This window comes from Fusarium coffeatum, assembly GCF_003316985.1.
Source record: "Fusarium coffeatum strain FIESC_28 chromosome Unknown BRIP53273_contig_136, whole genome shotgun sequence".
NCBI lineage: Eukaryota > Fungi > Ascomycota > Sordariomycetes > Hypocreales > Nectriaceae > Fusarium > Fusarium coffeatum.
In genome coordinates, this window is record NW_022157929.1 from 436,895 (window position 1) to 449,929 (window position 13,035).

Consider the following 13,035-nt stretch of genomic DNA (forward strand, 5'->3'; position numbering starts at 1 on the left):
GTCAGTGGGACAGCACTCGCTGGCAGGTGTTTTTGGCGAAATGAACTGGATGTTTCTTTGAGAGATGCATGTGTGCGTGTCGTTGCAGGAACACCTGGGACTTGCACACGTGTAGTCCTGAAAGTAGACCAAACAACGATGTTGCAGGTTGGCCAACTGAGTTATGCCGAGTGCAGATCCAACTACCCTGAAGGTAGCATCACGAACGCATAGAGCCGATGCTGGCTCGTTCTAAAGGTTATGTATGGTATAGGGTGGTTTCAATGCACTTGGTAGGTTTACTACGTGTTACGCCTTAGCTTTGAGTTAGTTAATCTGTTTTTAACGTTGCTGGCGTTGCGTACAATCATGTTCTTCTGGTCAGTTGTGTTTATACCACATCGCTGCCATGTTATTATAGTAACAGTTTGAGACACGAAACACTCGTTGTTGCGATGGTATCAAAGGAACCATGGTTGACGCACGTTTTACTGGAAACGATCTCCAATCGTGGAGCCTATGATGGCATTGGCACCTTCAAGCTGTGCTCGTCCCTGGCGATGGATCTATCCCCCGCATAAAGAATGTGGCTCTTATGGTTGTCCTAGTCAGGAACTGGTGACAAGCAACTTTGTTCTAGAAGATAAAGATGAAATGGGGCATCTGGAGTATTCCCCCGCATCACCCACCCCAAAGCTTCATGTACTTTGTACCAAACTATCCGTGCTGCAAGTGCCGTTCGTAGAACCCACTGTTGAGATCCATCTCTTGGTAAGGCTCGGTGAGGTCTGAGGTGAGACTCGGTGAGGCTCGATGCCGGTGTTGCAGAAAGACGTCACGTGACCAGCCATGAAGCGGCACTGATCGGTGTAATGTAGCGCCGACACCGATGCTCCGCGAGCTACGGATCCCAAAATTTGCGAATGCGTGGGACGAATTGAATAGCGAATAGCCTCGTCTGATCCCCCACGACAGGCAACATATTCCTCAATGGCAGCTTCCAATACGATACGGCCATTGGCTGGCCGAGCTATCCAGGCCTCTTCATCAAGGATCTCATCTACGGTCCCTAGAGTCGCCTACTTCTCCACGACCGCACCACAATGCAAGCGCAAAACCAAGGACAACAACCCCAAGCGAGGTGTTAGTAGTCTGTACGGCTCCGGACCTCGCGAGCCTCTTTCCATGTCGAACATTCCGCTACCGAAGCCCCGCGAATTCAAGCCCAAGATTGAGGTTGACCCTAATCATGGTCTGTGGGGATTCTTCCCCGAGGCAGGCAAGCTGTTGGCAACTCCCAAGCAAACAGAGGAGCATGGACGTGCGTGGAGTGTCGAGGAGCTGCGAAAAAAGTCATGGGACGACCTGCATGCACTTTGGTGGGTATGCTGTAAGGAGAGAAACATGCTCTCTACATCAAGGGCAGAGCTACTCCGAACAAAGATTGGATTCGGTGAGCGGGAGATTGACGCTCGAGATGAGGAGGTACGATATATTCGCAATCTGGACTACCATATGATATTGGAATGCTGACTTGGAGGAAATAGGTCATGAAGACACAGCGAGCTATCAAGCATGTCTTGACGGAGCGATACTACACTTGGCAAGATGCCGTCGAGGTCGCCACGAACGATCCCGAGATCAACTTCGAAGGTGGCGAGGGCAATGTCTACACACCATCGGCATATGAGGACGATGTCAACGTTGCTGAGTGGACACAGCCAGAGGCAGAGTCCGAGGCGGCTAAGCAGATCGATCCCGTTGCAACAGAAGCCCAGGCGGCCAAGATTGAGAAGGAGTTGAAGAAATAATAAGAACCTGCCATATGCGAGACGATGTTATGTACTATTTGTGTGATTGGGGAGGTAGTGGTTTTAACGATGCCCGATAGAGGGACATGTTGACCTATTCGTCGTGTACATCTAGGATATGTAAGATACAGTTGACGAAGTAAAAATGTATATGCAAGCATATGAACTCTCAATAACGACTTTCTACATTTCCACACTCTGCGTCAAGAAGGAAATCAACAATCTGCAACGTGTTATTAAGGTCGAGATTTAAAGATGGTCAAGGTCAGACATTGGATATTTTGCTCTGCAAGCCCATGTCCCAACATAGCAATGAGCTTTGTTACCATGTAAGTCAGGACCTTGTCACCTTTCACCACGAAAGGGGGCTCGCTCCACAGCATGAAGCAAGTAATACACGAATGGTTTAGGGGTGGATAGGTAGCAATGGAAGGAAAGGAGAAGAAGTGGCAGAAGGTCAAGGACCCTGTATGTTGAGCTAATAGTTCCAATTACACGATAATGATACTGGGGTCGTTGCTGGGTCTCTTATATTGAGCCGACTGCTAAGCTAAATTTGACATTGACGAACAGTTCCTGAGGAGGAAGGGAAATATAGGGGTTCAGTGAAGCGAAATAGTAGATGATGAGCGTACAATAGTCACAGAACTATGCTTGTAGGTTCATCTCAGTGTAATTTTGGCTCATGTAGACGAGAAACTTTGAGATTAGATAGAGATGAATTGGGTAAGAGGCTGTATTTGGGGGCGTTATCCGTATTTTACCTCGAGGTTCGGTGAGAGAGCCAGAAGGTTAGTCTCCACACTGGACATGGACTTAACTTAACTTACTGTAGCTGGACCCCGCCACCGCAACTGCATCCTCTCGAGCTTCCCATCCATCTCCATCTCCGTCTCCGTCTCCATATTCCTTCCTTCCATTCTTGCTTGCTTCACCCTATTCCTACCTTACCTAAAACTTCATCGAATTATCAACACCACACAATAGCCATCATGGATGAGATTGCTCCTGAATATGACGTCGTCGTGCTGGGCACTGGTATGTCTTGTCTTATTCCCCCCTCCCCGCCACTTTCTGCCAGCAGACAGATCCCCGCATCACAAAGCTTCGAACTCGACGCTGGCAGGGCAGTTTCATGACACTTGATACTGACGATTTTCAGGACTGACTGAGTGTATTCTTTCTGGGTAAGACATACAGCAACAGTTCCGTCTTGACCGCTTTGCCATGTCGCAAATGTGTTCCAGACTGGCGCAAGCTGCTAGGCGGTGATGGTTATATAAAGGCGGTCGGCTGATGGTGCTTCAACAGTGTTCTTAGTGTCAAGGGCAAGAAGGTCCTACACATCGACCGTAACGACCACTACGGAGGGTAAGTCTATTGGATTCTAATTACTCAACACCAAATACTAATTCTTTTCTAGAGAGGCCGCTTCCGTGAACCTCGAGACGGTACACAACTACCACCCACTCTGAAACCGACCTACCTCCTGAACCAATATGTCTAACTCTGAATACAGCTCTTCAAGAAGTACGGAAACTTCCGTGAGGGCGAGGAGCCCTGGAAGCAATATGGCCGCCTCAACGACTGGAACATCGACCTCGTCCCCAAGTTCCTTATGTCCTCCGGCGAGTTGACCAACATTCTCGTCTCTACCGATGTTACACGATACCTTGAGTTCAAGCAAGTCGCTGGCAGCTACGTCCAGCAGGGTGCCTCCAACAAGGCTACCGTTGCCAAGGTTCCCTCCGATGCCGCTGAGGCTCTCCGATCTCCCCTTATGGGACTCTTCGAGAAGCGACGCATGAAGTCCTTCATCGAGTGGGTTGGCAGCTTCGACCCCAAGGACCCCGCCACACACAAGGGTGCGTATTTCCATGTGATAAGGAGAGGAAGGAGCGCTTGTGAAATAGATCTGAACAATTTGCTAACATGTGATTTTCTAAACAGGTCTCGACATGAACAACTGCACAATGAAGGATGTCTACGACAAGTTCGGTCTTGAGACAACCACCAAGGACTTCATTGGCCACGCCATGGCTCTCTACCTTACCGACGACTACATCACCACCCCTGGCCAGGCTCCCGAGGCTATCGAGCGCATCCGCCTCTACGGAAACTCTGTTGCTCGATACGGAAAGTCTCCTTACATCTACCCTCTCTACGGTCTTGGCGAGCTTCCCCAGGGTTTCGCCCGTCTGTCTGCCATCTACGGCGGCACTTACATGCTCAACACCAACATCGACGAGGTCCAGTACGATGGTGACAAGGCTATTGGCATCAAGGCTACCATGACCGGAGTTGAGGAGATGAAGTTCGAGACCAAGGCCAAGATGATCCTTGGTGACCCCTCTTACTTCCCCAACAAGGCCAAGGTCGTTGGCCACGTTCTCCGAGCCATCTGCATCCTGAAGCACCCTCTTGCTGGCACCAACGATGCCGATTCCGCCCAGCTTATCATTCCCCAGTCTCAAGTTGGCCGAAAGAACGGTAAATACCACCAACCCAAGCCCATTTGCTCATTCACTAATGATTATAGACGTCTACATCGCCTGCGTTTCTTCTGCTCACAACGTCTGCCCCAAGGGCTACTGGATCGCCATCGTCTCGACCATTGCCGAGACCTCAGCGAACCACCACGTCGAGCTCCAGGCTGGTCTTGACCGCCTTGGCAAGATTGAGGAGCAGTTCATGGTATGTTGCCCAGATTGACATGATAAACAACGTATGCTAACACGTTACAGGGACCCCCTATCCCCATCTATGAGCCTCTCGAGAACGGCTCCAAGGACAACATCTTCATCTCCAAGAGCTACGATGCTACCAGCCACTTCGAGACAACCACCGACGACGTCAAGGATATCTACCGCCGCGCCACTGGTGAGGAGCTCAAGGTTGAGGGCTTGAGGGAAGGTATCCAGGTCGCCGAGGAGCAGTAAGAGTCTCGAATGTTCCAGTAAATATGACAAAAGAGGAACAAGGCTACACTACACCGCTGCAGAGTCAGTAGGGTCGGAGGATTGTTTTGATATTTTTGCAGGGCCAATTGTCAGAGTTTCTGTCAAGAACAGCGGCCTAAAAGATGGTGCGTCTTGGGCACGATCTTATTATACCTCTTTCGATAGCATCTCACACGAGTACTCAAATGAATATTGTTGAATTGCATACTGGCCAGAAACTAAATGATATTTGAATTTGATTGAAACTTTTAAATTTCATAAATCATGATTTGTTTAAAAAGGAAGAAAATGTGGCAGCCCCTTTTTTTAGTACTTTTCAAGAAGGCGCCGTGATATCTACTATCTAGCTGAACTCGGACAGAGCTTCTTCATCCCAAGCAACGAACGACACGACACGTAAGTTTGTTGTTCCTTGTCGAGTACGTACGTACGTACGTACGCATGCATGCACGCAGCGACGGAACCACAGTTCATTTTCCCATGCGCCCTAACTCCCAGGCAAACCCAACAGCCCGCGAACCCGCGAAATTATGCCGGAAAAGAGACAAAGACAACCAAGTATGGAAGAAAGGGAGGCCCAGTGTTGGCTCTCTATCTGTGGTTTGTCTTGCCCATGCCACGCTTGCCAACGACCTAGAGGATATTGTGTTAGTTGCGGTTCTATCATGAAAGAGGGCTGAATGTGTAAACTTACCAAGTGCTTGGTGATGGAAGCAGTGGTGTGTCGATCTCCTTCTCCCTGTCGGGCCATGCGGTTTCTCTTCTTTTGGTTGAGCTTGGCAATGCGCTCGGCCTTGTTTCGGAGAGCCTCGTCTGGGACACCTTCGTCGCGACGGTTGATGGGAGCACGGCTGGCAGGTCGGCTCATGGAGCGGAGACGCTCCTTGGCAGTACGGCCACCATCGACATCCATGGCATCGGGGTCCTCGGTACCCATGCGAGACCTGGAGCGGCCACGGCCACGAGACTGCTCGCGAGCACGCTGGGTAATCTCGGTGGTATCGACACCGAGCTGGTCGAGGGCATCGTCGAACTCGGAGAGAGACTTCTTCATTTGCTTGCGGGGGATGATGGCCTGGTTCTTGAGGCGCTTCTTCATGCGGGCCTCGTTGCGGATGAGCTGCTGCTTCTCGCGGATCAGCTCGGCCTTGCGCATGACCTCGGCATCCTCGTCGTCCTCAAGATCCTCATCAGACTCGTAGAAACCTTCGGCCTCGAGCTTCTCCTCCTCTTCCTCGAGAGCCTGGAGCTTGGCCTCGATGTCGGGATCGACAAAGTCGTAGACGTTCTTTCCATCGTAGATCTCAGGAATCTTGTCGTACTTCCACTCGGGGTTCTCGAGCATGTAGTCGGCCTTCATGTCGACGTTGAACACACCAGCACCACCGTTCTCATCCTGCTCATCACGAGCGGTTCTTCGTCGCTCAGGGTCCTCCCGGTCGTACTTCTTGCGGTCCTTGACACCCTCGGGAACGAATGTCTCGAGTGTCTGACCACCCATGGGTGTGGCGACGTGGATACGAGACATGACATCAGCCAGACGGCCACCAATCTCGCCGCTGTTGTTGGTACCAGCCTTGAGCTTCTGGTTGACACGCTCGGCGATCAAGCGCTCGCAAGCAGCGTTCTTGACCTCTTGGACACCCTCCTGGGTGTTGCAAGAAAGCTGGAGGAGCTCAACCTCACCGGACTTGAGGATTGACTGAAGTTCCTCCTGGAGTGAGGGCTCGAGATCCTCAGGTCGGGTAACATCAATCTTGTTAATGACAACGAAGACGAGCTTGTTGGAGAAGAGAGGCTTGATGCTCTTGAAGAGAGCAATCTGGGCGCTGACAGTGTAACCACACTGCTCAGAAAGATCCATAAAGTACATGATGGCGGATCTCAAATGAGCAATGGCGGTAATACTCTGCATCTCAATAGTGTTCATCTCCTCAAGAGGGTGGTCTAGAATACCGGGGGTATCGATAGCCTGGAAGCGGAGGTACTTGTAGTCGAAGTGACCGACAAACAGACTCTTTGTGGTGAAAGCATAAGGCTGAACGTCGACATCGGCACGAGTAACGCTCTTGAGGAAACTAGACTTTCCAACATTGGGGTAACCGCAGATAAGCAGTGTTCGGGTGTTGGGGTCGATCGAGGGCAGACGACCGAGATGCTGGCGGACCTGGTCGAGGTACATGAGGGGGTCCTTGAGTCGCTTAATGAGAGTGGCCATGCGACCGAGGGCAGCCTTCTTGAGCTGCTTGCACTGGAAAAGCGACTGGCCGTACTTGAGAAGACGGACATAATCGCGGGAGATGGTCTCGATCAGGTGCTTGGCGGTTGACAGCTGACCGAGGGCGATTCTGAAGTGGTCGGCATCGTAGAGTGTGTTGAGAAGATCCTTGTGGAATGGGTGGATGTCCTGAAGACGAGGGAAACTCTCGAGGATGGCGCCAAACTTCTCGGAGAAGGTCTCCTGGGTGAACTTGACCTTTCGAGTGTAGAAAGCTGCAGAGAGAGAAGAGGTTAGCGATCTGTTGCGCAAGTATCTGCTTGTGGCGATAAGAACATACCTCGAATACGGCTGATCTTGAAACCGGCGCGAATCTGCGTAGGCAGCTTGCGCTGAGTCCTGCTCAGAACAATGTCCAGGAACTCCTGCTGAGTAGGCACCGGCGGGATATCCTTCCAGGTCGTCTTCATCTTGGGCGATCTGGTTTTGTATTGGAGTTGTCCTGGAAGTTTTTTTTATTAGAATAAAAAAAAAATAGGCGGACGGAGGAGAAGGGTCGCTCGTCGCTCGAAGAGTTGGTATCAGAGATGGCAAAATTCAGTTGGACGAATATTTTTTCTCGGTGGGTCGTGGCGGTCAGTCTTATCGATAAGAGAAGTCACTTTTTGTGTGGGATAAGAATTTCGGTTGACGAGGACTAGACATCCATGATGCTTTTGGTGATGGGATATCATTGATTGATGAGGGATGAGGATTATAGGCCGTCAGTAACTAGCCTCGCCGTGTATATACTCAGAGTATTAATCCTATAATAAGTTATATAAGTATTTGATTCATCAATTCAACAATCTACATCTCAAAAGTCTTTTTCAAAACGGTACTTTTTTATCTGGATCTCACCCCACCTCAACCCCGCTGCCATAACATTGAACCAGAAGGGTCCAAGGCCAAGTCCGGCTCCGGCTCAACACCACTGATTGACTGAGCTACAGGAGGGGATCGCAAACTTTGCTTTAGAAAATATTCATCTCATCTCATACCATCTCACTTGAATAAATCTCAACACTATACCCCCAACTCTCATAATGTCAGGTCAACTCGCCCCCTACAAGCAAGAATTCTTGCAGGCCGCCATCGCCGGCGAGATCCTCAAGTTCGGCAGCTTCGAGCTCAAGTCAAAACGCATCTCACCCTACTTCTTCAACGCCGGCCTCTTCCACACTGCTCGTCTCGCCGGCGCTATTGCCACCGCTTTTGCCAAGTCCATCTCCGAGGCTCAGCAGCAGAACGGTCTCGACTTCGACATCATCTTCGGTCCCGCTTACAAGGGAATTCCTCTTGCTTCTTCCATTGCTGTCAAGCTTGGTGAGATTGCTCCCGAGAACCTCGACCGTGTTTCTTACTCCTTTGATCGCAAGGAGGCCAAGGACCACGGTGAGGGAGGTAACATTGTCGGTGCTCCTCTCAAGGGCAAGAAGATTCTTATCGTCGACGATGTCATCACTGCTGGTACCGCTAAGCGAGAGGCTATCGACAAGATCCGAAAGGAGGGTGGTATCGTCGTTGGTATTGTTGTTGCCCTTGATCGCATGGAGAAGCTCCCTGCCACCGATGGTGATGAGACCAAGCCTGGCCCCAGCGCCATTGGCGAGTTGAGGAAGGAGTTTGACATCCCCATCTTTGCTATCTTGACTCTGGACGATATCATTGCTGGCATGAAGAGCTTTGCTTCTGAGGACGACATCAAGCGAACTGAGGAGTACCGCCTCAAGTACAAGGCCAGCGACTAAATGGAACCTGGTATATTGAAAAAGAAAATTGGGAAAACGAGGTTATGATATCAAAAGGGTCACTAAATAGATGGGACGGGAATAAAAATGGAATTCAACGCGCAAATGCGGTTTTTGTAGATCAGCTATCTCATTATTGCAGATAATGCGGCTCTTTTAGTGATATCTTATGTGTGAAAAACGAAGCAAATACCTGAAGCTTCCTGAGAGAGTAGAGTCTTTGCACAACTCATGTACCTCACAACAACAAGCCTGCAGAAACCTATTATGATGGCTTCTTAGGCTTGGCATCCTTAGTATCTTCCTTGTTCTTTCGCGTAGGCTCCTCTTTGGTCTTTCTCTTGGGGCCCCGCAGTTCGAGCACCTGGGAATTTATTAGCTGCCGTGAAATATTGCAATTGAGAGAACTTACCATAGAGTGGTAGCCTTGACCAACAAGGGCTTCTGTGCTAAGGCCAAGATCTTTGAATCCGAAGCACTTATAGAACTGAATAGCGTACTAGGCAAATTGTCAACAATATGTATCTTGAAGAAGAAAAATGCAGGGTAACTTACTGGCTGGCAGATAATCGCAACTCGGTCGGCTATACCAGAATCGTTCATGAGCTCCAGATACGACTTCATCACCGTTTTGCCAATACCAACACCCTGAACCTCTGGGCACACAATGAAGGAGTGGAGACAAATAGTCCTCCCAGAGGATTGGTGGCCTAGGGGAGAACCTTTGGAGGCCTTCGAATCCCGCCAGTTCTCAGGCATGGCCATGTCCGCATCAGTAATGACCGGGTGGGTTCCAAGGGTAGCGAGAACGTGCCCAAACATGACATGTTTGGCTCCATCGCAGCGACCACCCTCGACCTGGCGACTGTGCTGCATTGCAGTGAGGGTGATTTTCTTCACATCTGTTGGTCTAACAGTATTAAACAGGCCGTAGCAAATTCCTGATTTTCGGATACGGTATTCAATCTGGTTTCGTTATTTAGCAAACAGAGTCTGGCTACATTCTGGGTCCCCAACCGGCCTCTCAAAACGGCCGGGTCTTGAAAATTTTGTAACTCACCTTTTCGCGTGGAGATCTATATATTTCTGAGAGTGCGACATTTTCGACGGTCACACATGTGTCGATATCATTCTCGGTCAAGGGCTGAAGCATAGGAGCCCAATGGAATGGAATGACCTTTTTCAGAAGGCCACTCTCTGAGTTCCTCTTCTGGATTCTTATAGCAGAGAAGGTTCGTTTGGAGTTGACCATGTCATCATCAGCGTCTCCATCGGTGATGGCGCCATCATCATCGTCTTCCTTCTCCCTGGAATCCGTGACGCCGCCAGAGAAGATTATGTCCCTGGCGGCAGACGCGAACTCATTGTTCTTCTTAACTTCCATGCTTCCCATGAGGGATTGAGATTCGTCTGGTCGTGTTGAGAAGTGAATGGTTGGAATGATACTGACAGAGGCACTACCTCAGTATAAGTCGGCGCCTGCTCTGAGTACGATATTTGTGGGCCTTTGTCGAGGAGTAAGAGAGCTGATGCAGAAGAAGGGTCCTGCGGTTTTATCGCCAACGATTGTGCCGAGCCTGACTTGACTTGGCGAAGTTGAGGCTGTTTGAATGATATGATGTGGTGCGATGAGAGGAATTGAAGTCTCGCCCGTGCACTTCTGACGATGATATACAGACGTTGGTTGTGGCGTTCAGTGGTTGAGTGAGTTTTGTGCCTTGGATGAGCCACGGCTACAGATCAGATGTTTCTCTAATTTTTTTCTGAGTTACTGAATCAGAGAACTCGACCTCGTTTGACAGTGAATGAAACGTCATGGGACAAAAAAGATTCCTGTTTGCTCATTCAATTCTGGTGGACCCACGAATGCCGAGCGATCGGATGATGCAGGCCGGCGCCGTAATGTAATGGGGCCAGTGGGTAAAGATTAGGTCTACCTTATAGTAGCCCGGTCCGGTATGACGGTTCATACAATGTCGTCAAAAGTGAGGCTGCACATTCGAAAACTCGTGATAATTACTACCACTCCTCGAGGTGTTTTGGGTGGAAGTAATAGTGTCCGTATTGTCGTTCAACTGCGTCTGGTCTATCCTCTCTCACCTCTGGTCAGGATGGGTTCATGAGCGGGGAGAGCTTGTTCCGTCTCCATCTTCAGTGGTAGCTTGGGCATGGCACATGACATATCAAGTCGCGTGACCTAGACAAGCAAACAAGTAGAAAACACGGGAATTTGCAGATGCTGTCAACTTTGAAGGAGCAGCAAAAAACAAATGGATATCGACGACGGACGCATAACTGCGTTGGTGTTGTGGGCAAGCAAAAATTCCCATGTCATGTCTAGGGTAGATGTGTCACGAAGAGTCAACACCCCACGGTAAGTAGTTAAGTTCTGCAGGCGATTCGCTGATACTGAAACCTTTTCGTGCCGTTGGACGTTGACGTTGCATTTGAGACAGCGGTCACCCGAACATTTTGATGTGTCTTCCTTGGTATTTCGCAAGTTTATGACCATTCGTGTTAACTGGGGTTATTTCCCCATCAGCCCTCTTGCAGTCGAATTGTTCGTGATAGTTAAGAGACTGGGCGAACAGCGGGCATCCAAACAGTCCCATAACTGTAAAGGTTGCCCAACCCAGTCAACGGGAAGCCGGAACACAACTGTAGCCTGCATATTTGACCAAGGGTGCCGCTATGTAGCCAGGTTGAAACGCTGCAGGAGATCATTCTGTGCCTCCCAGTCCCTGTTAAAGTAACCCAGCCGATCATCAGTTAAGGGTCCTGAGCGGCAGCAGCCGCATACGATCTCAAGTATTTTAGACCCTGGCGCAGAATGCCAATATTGTTGTTTGGGAACCTAAAAAGAATACAATTTTCACTCGCTTGCATGTCCATGAAGGATATGGGTCATTAGCCAACCAAAAGGGCGAACAATGCAAGATGTAGGTAAAGCGTTGGTGTTATGCAGGAGTCTGCTTTGGCATTTGGTTGTTGCATGCTGCCCCAACATAACGAACATTACTGGAGCTGTGAGGACAAGGAGCCTTGTGAAGTAGCATTGCTATATGCCACAACTCCATAGTATCTTTTCTGCTTTGTCTGCCTGCATCAAGAGCAACGATTCGTAATTGCCACGACGCCTGGCTCCCCGCTGTCATATTGGCCTCTGGAAACGGGACCATAGTAAGCATCCGTAGATTTCCGTCTATTTCTGAAAGTTGCCTTATTATCCCTGGCCGAGAGTGTGCGTACACGCAGTCGTGCCTGGAGGTACGTGAGCAATACCACACAAACTTTTGCTTTAGCTGACTAATAACGGCAAACAGGCAGCGACAGTTGAAACGGATTTTGCTTGGTGGGATAATTATGATATTCTATTGGATTAGATGCGTGATCGGAGGTTGCTAAAGCAAGCTTGGTTGATAAGTTTGTTTGTACTCCAATGGCCCGAGCTGACTTGTAGCCTGTAGGGCAGAAATGGAGGGGTGGAGAGAAGATGATGTAAGTCAGACTTGATGATAGACGGGATGAACTGCCTGTACGACCAAGTTTGTATTCGTAGGTAGGCAGAAACAGGTACAGAATTCTGCCTCGTCCAGAAATCAATCTTATTCTTTGTGTTTCGTGATCATGGCAAATCTTGCCCGTATTATCACCATTTCATAGCCCCAGCGTCACCGCTTTAAAAGCTTCAAATCCAAAGGGAAGGAAGCCCCAGATCTATGGATGGGGAGAAGGAAGTTGCCCCTCCAGCCCTCCAAAAAGCAAAAGCCAAAGCCAAAACAGCTTGCCGAAGCGGCCCCTCATCATTAGCTCTAGCCAGTAGCTATCGCTGAACCTCATTTGTTAATGTAATGCACCTGCCTGCACCTTCACTGCTCTACTTGCATCTATCTCCATCCATCTTCATCTACTCTTCCCCTCCGATCTATTTTTTCACCAACCAACCCTGCATCAATTCGAGATTTCTTTCTTACAACTCTTGTTTTCGTATGAAATCTAGGCTGGCATACATTCAAAAGAACTCTTGTCATTAATCTGAGCCACTCTCCACAAGCTTAGTAGTACTTCGAGGACCCTTACCATATGTACCTTGCTGGAGCTGTTGTTCGATTTTATTAGCCACGTTCCGCACCCACGTCAACGTCCAAGCCTACGCCTACACCTACTCCTCTCACGACCAGCCACTTCTCCGAAACTCCTTGACGTCTTCCGTCTCATCCCTGCCTGGTCAAATCCAAATACTGAATTTCGTCTCTAACAACAACAACAACAACAAC

At 49.5% G+C, this 13,035-nt stretch overlaps 5 protein-coding genes across 5 annotated transcripts; 3 read left to right on the forward strand and 2 right to left on the reverse strand.

Annotated features, from left to right (window-relative positions):
* Nucleotides 1–969: 969 nt before the first annotated feature.
* FIESC28_06368 (uncharacterized protein) lies at nt 970–1,790 on the forward strand (the record flags this gene model as incomplete). The annotated part of the gene is made up of 2 exons (XM_031160512.1): nt 970–1,464; nt 1,527–1,790. 2 exons carry the CDS (start codon nt 970–972, stop codon nt 1,788–1,790), a joined length of 759 nt encoding a protein of 252 aa, XP_031015558.1.
* Nucleotides 1,791–2,782: 992 nt separating this feature from the next.
* Nucleotides 2,783–4,729, forward strand: FIESC28_06369 (uncharacterized protein; the record flags this gene model as incomplete). The annotated part of the gene is made up of 8 exons (XM_031160513.1): nt 2,783–2,828; nt 2,953–2,977; nt 3,111–3,161; nt 3,214–3,241; nt 3,310–3,655; nt 3,741–4,280; nt 4,330–4,484; nt 4,535–4,729. 8 exons carry the CDS (start codon nt 2,783–2,785, stop codon nt 4,727–4,729), a joined length of 1,386 nt encoding a protein of 461 aa, XP_031015559.1.
* A 612-nt stretch (nt 4,730–5,341) lies between these two features.
* Nucleotides 5,342–7,438, reverse strand: FIESC28_06370 (uncharacterized protein; the record flags this gene model as incomplete). Its single annotated transcript, XM_031160514.1, has 3 exons — nt 5,342–5,383; nt 5,445–7,243; nt 7,309–7,438. The coding sequence occupies 3 exons, from the start codon at nt 7,436–7,438 to the stop codon at nt 5,342–5,344; spliced, it is 1,971 nt and encodes a 656-aa protein (XP_031015560.1).
* A 615-nt stretch (nt 7,439–8,053) lies between these two features.
* On the forward strand, nt 8,054–8,758 carry FIESC28_06371 (uncharacterized protein; the record flags this gene model as incomplete). The annotated part of the gene is made up of 1 exon (XM_031160515.1): nt 8,054–8,758. The coding sequence occupies one exon, from the start codon at nt 8,054–8,056 to the stop codon at nt 8,756–8,758; it is 705 nt and encodes a 234-aa protein (XP_031015561.1).
* Nucleotides 8,759–9,023: 265 nt separating this feature from the next.
* On the reverse strand, nt 9,024–10,151 carry FIESC28_06372 (uncharacterized protein; the record flags this gene model as incomplete). Its single annotated transcript, XM_031160516.1, has 4 exons — nt 9,024–9,122; nt 9,171–9,257; nt 9,314–9,724; nt 9,819–10,151. The coding sequence occupies 4 exons, from the start codon at nt 10,149–10,151 to the stop codon at nt 9,024–9,026; spliced, it is 930 nt and encodes a 309-aa protein (XP_031015562.1).
* Between the last annotated feature and the right edge of the window lie 2,884 nt (nt 10,152–13,035).